The sequence below is a fragment of the Aethalodelphis obliquidens genome, unplaced genomic scaffold (assembly GCF_003676395.1).
Source record: "Aethalodelphis obliquidens isolate GAN/ISIS:26980383/991018 unplaced genomic scaffold, ASM367639v1 scaffold60, whole genome shotgun sequence".
Classification (NCBI taxonomy): Eukaryota; Metazoa; Chordata; class Mammalia; order Artiodactyla; family Delphinidae; genus Aethalodelphis; species Aethalodelphis obliquidens.
The window spans coordinates 4560440-4572459 of NW_020838004.1; the positions used below are offsets into that span (position 1 = coordinate 4560440).

The following is a 12020-nucleotide window of genomic DNA, read 5'->3' on the forward strand; positions in this document are numbered from 1 at the left end:
GGAAGCAAGGCCCGAGAACAAGATTTCTTTGAGATCAAGTGGCCGGAGTGGAGGACCGGGGGAGTGAAAAAGGAAAAGGAGGAAAGAGTAGACTGGTATTCGATTCCACCAGGCCCTCTGAGTCTCTGAACTGCAGCCTGGGAGATGGAAAGAAGGAAACACTCATCCCTTGTCTCTAGTTAGTCACTGCTCAGGGGTTAACTGTTAACTCCCTTCACTTGTGGTTGTGCAGGATCAGTGTCGAGGCAGGTCCATCTGGCACCCTGCCACAAGCACTCAGAGCAGCCCCGGGGCAGGAAGCCAGACCTAAGAGGTGCTTTCCCACTGTCTCTGGGAAAACCTGGCCCCAGCCTGAGCGGAGCTGGTGGCCACAGCACAGGGCAGGAGGGAGTTAGTGATGGGCCACGGTAAAGTGGTTGATGTGTGAAGCAGCTGGTGTGTGTGGAGTGGCTGGCGCCGCTGCCTCAACAAATAAAGGAGACAGTCAGTGGGCGGTGAAAGTACTGTAACCAGGAGACTCTTCCTGAGTTTCCTCTTGATGTGAAGATGAAGGGTTTGTTTATGTTTATTTTAGAAGCAGGCCAGTGTAAGAGCGAGTATTAAGAATTCTTGTCTCAAACTCCTTTTAAAGAGTTCTATGGATGAATTAAAAAAAAAAAAAAAAAAAAAAAAAAAAAAGAAGAGGGACTTCCCTGGTGGCTCGGTGGTTAAGAATCCACCTGCCAACGCAGGGGACACAGGTTCGATCCCTGGTCTGGGAAGATCCCACATGCCACAGAGCATGAAGCCCGTGCGCCACAACTACTGAGCCTGGGCTCTAGAGCCCACGAGCCACAACTACTGAAGCCCGCGTGCCACAACTACTGAAGTCTGCGTGCCTAGAGCCCGTGCTCTGCAACAAAGAGTAGACCCGCTCGCTGCAGCTACAGAAAGCCTGTGTATAGCAACGAAGACCCAGCGCAGCCAAAATAAATAAAGTAAGTAAGTTTATATATTTAAAAAAGAGTTCTATGGAAAGATTTGGGCCCACCTGTGTTTTGAAACATCTCAAGTACGTGAGATTATGGGAGAAGAAAATTAAATACATTAGAAACTATGACTTTGCATTGGTAACTTCCACCATACAGAATGGTCCTAAAAATAAAAAAGTAACACGGTTGTAAGCTTTCCTGAGTCTTCTTTAGGATCAGGCTTATTGTTCTCTTTGGAGAGACTTCTGGCCTTTAGATTGACAAGTCCTGCTTTTATATATTGGTCTGTGAACCTCTCCCTCGGGGAGCGTCTTTTAAATCGTAAGGCCCATTCAGGACTGGAGGAAAAAAAAATCTGTTTTTTAAAATTTAAAAAAAGTTGCAAGTTAGCCAGAGAGGTAAGTTATCTAACCTCTTGTTTGGAGCACGGACTATCCTTTTATTTTTCAGTTAAAATGTCCTGTTGAGAGCATAGTCATTTATATCATTAACCTAAGAAACTTAGGCTGAATTAAGGTAGTGAAGTTTAGTATAAAAGTGGCATCAGAAAGACAGAGTTCAAATTCCCACTGTGCTGATTCTAAGTGCCAACTCTTGGGCAAAGCTCTCAAGACTCAGTTCCTCTTCTGTAAAATGTCATCCTTTCTTTACAAAGTTATTATGAGGATTAAGTGAGATCATATATGTGAAAAGGTCAAATACACACATAAACAAGGAGTTTCATTTTACTTTTAAAAATGGCTCAAAGTTATTAATCAATTCCTAGGGAGCTAGGGTCAAAAAGCTGGAGTTTGAACTGGGGGAGAAGTGGAAACTTAGCTGTTGGCTGAGTTTGGTCTGATGTGTCCTGTCCTTTATCTCTCCCAGAGGTTGCATATTATTGAAAAAGGCAGACTCTAATTAGCAAGAAGCTGGTTTTTGCTGATCTCCCAGTACAGCTGGACACATGGCACAAAGGGAGAGTTCTTGCCTTTGCTATGAATTTTTATGTAATCAGCGAGCTAAGAGAAGTAAAAAGGGCTCTCCTTGGAATACCTTGCACAAAAGGCTTTGCACATCCTCTATAACTTTCCCAAAGACTATTTTACATTTCTACTTGGGAGTCTTACTGTCACCTCACATTACACATGTATAAACCCCCCTCCCCCCAAATTCTCCTTCCTAACTCTTTATTTCAGTTAGCAACAAGAGTATTCTCTGGGCTTTCTCATTTATTCACTCAGAGTCATCACTGTACTGCATATTTCAAATATATTATTACACTTCACCTAATCTCAAACAACCATCTCAAGAAGGCATTATCCCCCTCAGATTGTGGGACAGAAATCGACGTTCCTAGAGATCAAATTCCTTAAGGTCACAAAGCTAGTAGAATGTGAAAAACGAGCTTTGAATTCAAGCTCTGACCCCAGGTTCAATGCCCCTTTCCTCATTCTACCTTACTATTTTTGGTTAATAAGAGATAATAGTGAAACTAATTTGCCTATTGCTGAGATCACAATGGACATTTTCAAAGGTAACAATAACTGTACGTTTTGCACAACTTACACTATTGCAGTATTCTATTAATGCAGTATCAAGTGACTGTAAGAAATATCACAAGAAAACTGGGTCAGGAAGAAATAAGGGGGAAAAAATGACTCTTACAATGCTGATGTCTTTCAGAATGCATGTCCAGTAATTTAAGCAGAAACAAACCTAGGCAAGAATGCTACTCCAATATTAATTTAAATATATATATAAAAGCAAACAGTGTTCAGTTTTGCCAATTTTATTGAACCAATAAAATTCCTACTAATAACAATGAAATAAATTTCTGCAAGTATAAATGTGATACAGTTTAACAAAACCCATTGTTCTGTACCTATAAATAGATTTTCAAAATGTCATAAAAAGTGCAGTTATGAATTGTTAACATGTTAATACACAGTTCCTTTATTTCAAATGTGTTTGCCTTGACTCACCAACAGTTCCTTCTGCATCTGTTCAAATAATATTACCCATCCCTCCAAAAAAAAAAAAAAAAAAAAAAAAAAAGAGGCATTAAAGCACTAGAATATTACACAAAAACTGATCCATTCAGGTCAGCTTTAGTCAGAACTGTAGAATCAGCAACATAAGAAAAATAAAACCTAGTTATACACACAAAAAGCTTTCATGGGTTCTATAATCTTCTTAACTGCTGACTTATGTGGAGGGCATAATAGTTGAAAAGCCTTATATGGTTAACTAACTTAGACTATATCTACAGCAGGGTCTGATTTGCCAGAACAAGTTTAAAGTGGCTGTTTAGCAAGTTTGCTATTTTCAGAATTGAAACTATAAATGTATGACCGCCATTTGACACTGAAAATTGTGTGAATCCTAAATTGCATCAATGATCTATTTGATAAAAGCTTATTCTAATTGAAAACCTTATATAGTAAGAGACTGATAGATATATAGCAGTCTTAAAGATCACGTCATCCGCCTCACGTTAGTCCAAAGTCACGTGCTTCGTAAAAAAAAAATTACAGTAACAAAGCACAGGACTACAAAGGCAAAACATCACAGCTTCTGATTACATGGAATAAAAAGTACCAAGGAACGCAAAAGATAATTCTGTATTAATACTGATGAATTAAAGAACTATAACAGACGTTTCACAGCATGCTACATATATCACTCACAACTTAAGGATAAAATGATGTCTAAAATTGAAAGATAAGAAGTTGGCAATCTGATTTCATGTGCAATTCAGCTACAAAGTCTTAATATATACATTCATGATGTAGCTGCTCTGCAAAATCAGGTTAAAAAAAAAAAAAAGAGATTTCAAGTTCAAATCCTATTTCTTAAGCTAAAGGATACATCCAGTTCTTCCATGACCAGGAAAGTTATTTTCAGGTTTGAAGGAGCTAATCCCAGTAGCAAGGCCATGTTCCAAGTTGACCTGACAGGGTTCTTTGTAACCTTGCTCCAACTGTGCATGTGGCTGTGAGTATTCTATTAGCATGGAGAAGATGCCAAACTGGCTTGTGGTTTGCTTTCTGTGTCTATCTTATCGGATTGAAAAGAGTAAACGTGAGGAGAAAGAGGAAGGGAAAAATTGCATTTTCTTTCCAGGGAAGATATATGGATGTAAAGGAAATTATCTGCAGTAGATATAGAGTTGGGATGACTTTCTTTCCTTGATGAACAAGGGTACCATTTAATGCTTACCCTTTATTTTAGCGAACCAGTGAAATTCAGAAAGGAGAAAACAGTCTCAACATTACGAAGGAAATTTCTTGGCTACCCAACTGATACATTTCCTTTATCCTACCTTTTGATCCTTCCTTATCAGATTTGGGAGTCAGCTGACAATCTGTAAGGACTAACTCAAGAAAGAGACGTATGATCAGTTCCATTCAGTAAGTGTCATAATGAATACTTAAGCTAATCAGCATTCATAAACAATATTTTAACATTAAAGACTAGAGAGTGTCTCTCCTTTTGATATTCTTTCTGTTAAAATTATACATTCATTTTTAAGAGGTTAAACTGAGGGGTGCAAGAAAATAGACTGTTTTAGCAAATTTATATACTAAAAATTACATTTATCATATTTAGACTTACTAACATTTGATGCTGTCCTATGAGCTGTAAAATGGGGTGTTTGTTCTAATGGCTATTTTATAGTATGCATTTTCTTATTTCAAAGATTTCCACAAGCATTGAAAAGAATCAGATAGGCATCCCCCCGCCCACCGCCCCCATATTCCTTCTTTTTTCAACTCTGGACTTCATGGTGGTGGTGCAGTCGTAATTAAAGCTGGAATGAACACTTCATGACATATGATTTAATAAAAACCATCCTTTCAGTCTCCATCATTCAAGTCTCATTTCTTAACCAGGCATCTATTCATTTCTGGGCCCTTAAAGGAATCGACTAGACTCTGTTATCAGGTTGGGTTGTTCATGAACGGGCGTGGAAGGCCATCCAAATACCACTGTAGATCATAATAATCTGTACTTTCAAACAAGGGGGGTTTGTCTTCAGGTCTATAGATAAACACGCCCCACGTTAGAAGCCTGACAGTGTTCATCTATGGACCACACTGAGCAGGCACTGGCCAGAGAGGAAGAACTGATGCTTCTTCCCCTTCTGTGCGTTTCCTGTTCCTTAATGATACTGTCTAGATATACCGGAAGTGCAGCCATGGTTGTAAGGACTACGAAGGCAGTGCATTCCCTTTTCATCCCGTAGCTCATTTTCCCGCATGAGAATAGGGTAGGAATAGGGGTTAGAAACTTAGTCTAACCTAGGGAAGCTTAATCAAACCATTATGTAGCCAATTTTATGGTATTTTATCTATATTATAAATCAAATGGTCTTCTGTGATCCAGTGGGACCACCTAAACATGCTTTATCATATGTCCTTCTATTGGAAATGTGTTTCAAGGCCCAAATGACACCAATAAAACAAATGTCTGAAACACCACCCATTTGTATGCCAGAAACTTCCTGTTCCATTGATAGGTTACAGATCAATCTGGATTGTTGGAGAATTTTCACTTTACATTCAAATAACTTGGACTAACCAAATATAGATCCAGGTTAAGATGGCAATTCAATCACTTTAAAATCCTGCTAAATGCTAAATTCTGCATGGTAGAAATAGTTCAATTTCTGTATCATGTATAAATATAAAGATTCCTACTTTGATAGAAGGCAAAAATCTTCTATGATTTATTTAAAATATGGAAGTAGTATTACTGAACAACGGAGAGTGAATCCATGAAAAGGTTGGATACTCTGAGTTTATAGGCTCTTTGGGGATGAGGTAGAGGAGAGCAAGATATTTTGGCAGCTGGGAAAGGGTAGAACAGTATGGGATGGACGAGATTACACGTGGTGCTGCATTAGATCTGGGAGGGTGTCCAGGGCAAAGGTTAGCCAAAATATAGCTAGATGGTAGGGGGATTTCGAGGGAGTTGGGACAAGTCGTATTCCTCATGGATGGAGAAGAAGTAACTGGGAAAAGTAAATGCTGGTGACGATCAGCAGGTGGCTGGTGATGTTTCGTTTGGATTGTGAAAAGGCGCTCAGACCAAGATGGGCTGAGGGGAGGGGAAGAGAGCGAGCGTGGTAGAGGTCGAGGCACTTGGAGGAAGAGAAAGCAGGCAGGAAAGGACGGGCTGAATGTAGGCAGAAGCTCCCACAATAGGAAGTGCTCCTTTAGATTAGGTGTGTGATGCTGACGGCAGCCACGCTCTTAGAATTATGGTCCCTGTGTTCTTTGAAAGACTCTTCCTTCCTCACAGGTTTCTGCCTTGACAGGTACCTCTACCTCTATGATCCATTTCACCCCAGATATTTTTGTTCTAGGTCTCACCTGAGCGGATACTACTAACGAAGCCAAATTAGCATGGAAGTAAGCCCCATATACAGGGGGCACTGAAGTTCTGTTGACTGAGATGAATACATTCATGTTACAGTACTGTTTTAAGGAAAGATTATTTGATTCTCAGTCTCCAGAGGGATATAATCGGGAAACACAGTTTATGATTATGGCCACCTAGAATAGGTTCTGACTATAAAATTAGGTAACTTAAAACTCGATCTGAATAGAGGAGCCATATACCTTTCAGTTTACTGTTGAATTATACTGTTAGCAGATTTCCTCTACTATTTATATAACATTATTGTTGCATAATTTTCGCTTCATGCAAGACCGTCTATTTGCATAAAAGAAGAAAAGTCCCCTTAGATAAAGAGAAGAGTTTAAGGTCTTGCTTTCCAGAGGCATGATTTAGAATTGTCTTTAAAACACAACATAAAACAAAACAAAAACCTCATTTTACTAGCACAGTGCAAATCATTTTTATAATATGCACTGAAATTTTTTTCTCCCTCACGAATTGTCCTTAGTGTTTAAAAGAATCTTACCATCATATATGCATGCGCTCTGCATGAAAGTGGTGAACTATTTTTAAGTACAGATCTTTAATTGTTCGTTGATAATTTCATTTTGCTGTGGCATAAAGATCTAAGATTTTGGATTTAAAAACTCTATAAGGTGGGAAAAAAAGTTGCTCAGGAATAATGTTAACTAGCTGTTAGAAGCATTAAAAATCTTTAAGGGACTTAATTAATTAATTATTTTGTATTGGGGTATATTTGTTTTACAATGTTGTGTTAGTTTCTACTGTACAGCGAAATGGAGTAGAGTTCCCTGTGCTATACAGCAGGTTCTCATTAGTTATCTATTGTATACATGTTAGTTAGTGTATATAGGTCAAGCCCAATTTAAGGGACTTTATAATACAATTAAAATAGGGGCTCTGGTTCAAATATGATTCTGATATAAAGCTGACATCGAGTTTTCTGTTCTAAGACAGTCCTGTGTTGCTCTGTCAATATTATTTGAGTTTAAAGTCATAATTACAGGCCAAGGCCATGCCCCAGATTCCACACCAGCCATTCTTTATTTAAAAAGTACCCCAAATGGGACAAAGATTCTTCCTGAGACTGAGATAGTATCCTTAGCTCAAAAAGGTGAAGAAATAATAAGTTGTCCCGTCTCAAAAGCCTGTTTTCCTCTAATTATCACAAGTCCATCTGAGGAAGCCTCATCAGAAGGCTCCCAAGGAGGCACCTGCCTGGCCACTCCCGCAGTCAAGGGATCGGGTTCAAGATTTACTTTCAGAGAGGAGAGTAGCTGGATTTTCCTAAGGTGATCTGAGAAATTGAGTTATAACTGGAAGTGGGAAAATTTGAAATTCAAAAGTAAACGGCTATCCACCGAACACATACAGCAGTGGATCATTAGACTATTTTGAAAATAATAAGCAACGGAGTTAGAGGCTTCCCATTCACGTGTGCTTTTCTCACGCACACCTGCACATCTCAGTTTGGCACAATGCGAGCCCAAGGGGTGGGTTAGCAGATCGTATAGTCACATCAATACACCAATTGAACCAGATATCTCTTTTAAAAATATCACATTTTAATATAAAAAGCTATACTATAAATTACTACATAGTAAATTCAATACTCTGAAAAAATACCACCCTGGAAAACCGCATCAGAATTTCAAGTTTGCATTAGCTGAAGTTCACAGCAAACTCGCTGTACAATGGATCTCACAACCTGGAAGGCTGTGCGCGCTGCATCTCGGCAGGTGCTTTGGCACCTTCAGAGTCAACTTTTCTAGGCTGATTCAGTGAGGTTCATAAATATATTGTTTTGTCTTTGTTTATAGTTCCAAGTCAACTGATTTTCCTGATTAGTGATGAGACAGATCAATGCTGAGCTAATACGAAACCTTGCTAGGAAAGAGATCTAGTAAAGGCACTAAGATTTCCATAACCCAACTCCAGCTACCTACATTTCCGGGGGTTGGGGGGAACACAAAAAACAAAAACTAAGTGGCCATTTTAGTTACTTAAACCTTGTTTCCCCTTTTGGTCTAAAGCTCATATGGTGTTCTGTGAGAATTTCTCCTCCTTTTCAATATATAAAAATCATTTTTTATCCTGTAATACAGGTCACCTGCACAAAAACATAGGGATATTAACTGAAAGAATTCTAGTTTAAAAAAAAAAAAAAAGTCAAGAGTAAAGGATATCCTCAACTTGAAAGTTCTAAAATTAGGGAAGTCAAATGGACATGCATGTTGTCATTCGTATTTTGCCATTCCCCTAAAGACTTTCTTCGTATTTAACACATATCTATATAATGTGATATGGCATAAAATCAACATATGGTATACACAATAAACAAAACAGACTAGATCTGACATGAGTTCTTTGAATAATCTCTTTAAATAAACCACCCTGTCTTAAAAAAAATTAGCAATTTTTTTCCTCACGTGGAAGATTTCAAACAAAATCCTGGAATCTAAAAATGCAGAACTATCTCATATTCATAGGTTTACAGTCATCTTTCTATTTTCTTATCTAGAACAATGCCTAAAAGAAAGCAACCTAATGGATCGTACCGGAAAAGGATGATAAATGGAAGGGGAAAATGACTGAACAGAACACTAGTCCACAATTCTTTCATGAGAGAAAAAAAGCAAGTCCTAGATAACAAGTAAGTCTAAAATGAAATCTTTGTGGGAACTCTAACGGAAAATTTTAACTATCTTATTCACTATGAAAAAATGGATCTGTTTTAAAACAATTAGCATGTTTGTGTAAAATTCAAGTCACCCTTAGTTAACCAAAAAGTGTTTAAGCAGTGCAGTTGTGTCCTACTGGATAGCTGTAAGCATCTCTTTAGGCACTTCACTGGTTCATTAACATAATATAAATTAAAGCTATAAACACATAATGTTGTGCTCTGTGAAGATAATCTAATCAAGCAACATAAACCAATGCAAAAATGTGACTTTTGGGATGCTTTTTCTTCCCTTAAGACTTGAGATCTTTTTTTAACCAGTTGTCCAAAGAGATTTTTCTGGGGAAGGGGATGCTTTGGCATTATGAAAGGAACATTGTTCAACCCCAGGAAGGCAAAAGCCTTGGGCGATAAAGAAATCTGAACCAAATTTCTTTATGGCTCTGTGTTAAAAGGACACTTCTGCAGTGACATAGTAGGGGGAAAGTCTGTCGAGTATTTTTTTTTTTTTAACATATTGCACTCTTTTGTTGTTGTCGTTCAATCACATTAATGCATAGAAACACAATTTTTACCTTTGAATAATAAACTGTTTAACCTATCGTAAGAAAAACCATGGAAAATAAGTTCTAAAAGCCTAACAGGAAAAAATATAGGTATATTATAACCTTCCTCCGCTTACTGCAATATAGAAAACACTATGAGAAAAGAAAAATGTGCAAAGAAAATTTTTGGTCAGTCTTATGTGGGTACATGTTTATATGTGCCAACTAAGTGAACTGTAAGTAGCCCTGCAAGCACTGATTATTTCTGATGACTGAGGATTACTGTCAGTGATAGAAAGGATTGTGCATAATTCCACTTTTAATATATACATCTGATATGGAAAACGGAAACTTCTGTTTCAGAAGAGAAAGAAACTAGCTGAATTTGGCATTTCAGTAGCATGCTATAGAATTCATCATGATCAATTTCACATTAAATTATGGACAATGGCTGTATCACATTTCATGTTATCGCCAATAGCAGTAAAAAAAAACCAAACAAATAAAAAAAAATAAACAGTGCCTGACAAATAATCTCCTGGGGACACAGATGAGTGTCCTGTGAGCAGCTTAGTTCAACAGCGCATGCTTCTCCTCCACCAGATTTAGGACACAACATTAAAATTCTAGAATGGCCAGAGGAGGTCATTCATTGCTGAATTCCGATATCTGAAAAACAATTGCTTGAGCAGATTGTAAGCGCTTTTCCATATTTAAAAAAAAAAAAAGGAAAGAACAAAAATACACATACACACAAACCCCAAAGCACTGAAGTTAAGCATTAACAAACCAGGTTCATGACTTATGATCAGTATCCAAAAACCCAACTATAAACAATGCCAAGTAGTGCTCCTCAGTATTATTTTTGCAATTGTTAGTCATGTTAAGCATCAAGAAAAAGAAAATACATCATTGCACATTACAGCCGCCCCCAAAAAAACGGCTAAAACTTTGACACTAGAGAATTGAATAATGTTTGATGCTACATCACAAACAGCTTCTGATGTATAGCCTATGTGAAAAGGTCTTTACACATATATGACATTTTCCCTGGATGATGCTTCAGGTCAAATGCCGAGTTATGGCACGAAGAGCATAGAGAAGCTCAGCTTGCATCCGTGCTTCCATTAGAAGTAAATTTACGTGAACCTAGAAATGAAAGTGTTACCAATTTAGTGACCATCATAAACAACTGAAAAAACTTTAATTTTTTTTTCATATATCAGACATTCACAAATGTTTTTCATGGGTATTACAGACACATATACAAACACACATGCCTGGGCATATTTATGCGGGTACATGATGTAATACTCATAAGAAAACTGTGTTTATAAAAAAAAGTGAGCAGTAAAAATGACCCCTAAAGTCTTAAAAAGTCCAATAATTTTGTTAGGATCGATGTTATGTAAAGCCAGTCAATCTTTTGGGTTATAAAATAAAACTGATTTTTACAAATCACAATTTTCCTACAAATTATACTTTCTTCCAGTTGTAAAAGTTTATATGGCTAAAACTCAGCCCCACATTTCTTATAGCCTATGCTTATTCCTTGGAAAGCTTTTAAAAACATTTCTTACGATTTGCAGGCATACCTCGTTTTATCGTGCTTTGCTTTATGGCACCTTACAGGTACTGTGTTTTTTACAAACTGAAGGTTTGTGGCAACCCTGCGTCAAGCAAGTCTATCGGCATCATTTTTCCAACAGCGTTTGCTCACTTTGTGTCTCTGTGTCACATTTGGGAATCCTCACAACATTTCAAACCCTCCACCAGCAAAAAGATTATGACTCACTGAAGGTTCAAATGATGGTTAGCACTTTTTAGTGATAAAGTATTTTTTTAATTAAGGTATGTACACTGTTTTTTAAGACATAATGCTATTATACACTTAATAGACTACAATATAGTGTAAACATAACTTTTATATGCACTGGGAAATCAAAAATTCATGTGACTCCCTTTATTGTGATATTCACTTTAGTGCAGTGGTCTGGAACCAAACCCATAATATCTTTGAGGTATGCCTGTACTTGGGAGATATTAAAGTGAAAATGTGACGTTTAAAGCAGTTTGGAATTAGTGTCTGGTACTCAGATATGCACAGCTTGCCTAGAGTCTTTCAGATACAGCTGTGAACAAGCACCTAACTTTTTTGGGGGGGATACAGCTCATCCGATAGGTTAAATTATGTACCCACATATTTTCAAAATGTTTACAAAGAAATATGTTGTGATATATTTAGATTATTTTGGTATCTTTCTATAGGTTAGATGTATTGTTGGATCTATTCTCTTGATGAGTAAGGAGAATTTCTAGATACCACCTAGTAAAGGGAGAAAATCTAATGCAAACATATAAGCAGAGCATAGCGATCCATCTCGGAGAGATGCTGGAGGCAAATGGGTATTTATATGA

The 12020-nt window shown here is 37.5% G+C and overlaps 1 protein-coding gene across 2 annotated transcripts in view; it reads right to left on the minus strand.

Annotated features, from left to right (window-relative positions):
• Window positions 1-2726: 2726 nt before the first annotated feature.
• Window positions 2727-12020, minus strand: part of SESN3 (sestrin 3) — a 74005-nt gene continuing 64711 nt past the window's right edge. For both annotated transcript variants that reach the window (XM_027087816.1, XM_027087817.1), the window contains exon 10: window positions 2727-10751. In XM_027087816.1, the coding sequence (XP_026943617.1) occupies window positions 10665-10751 (87 nt within the window). In that variant the 3' untranslated portion in view covers window positions 2727-10664. The remainder of the gene's footprint in view (window positions 10752-12020) is intronic.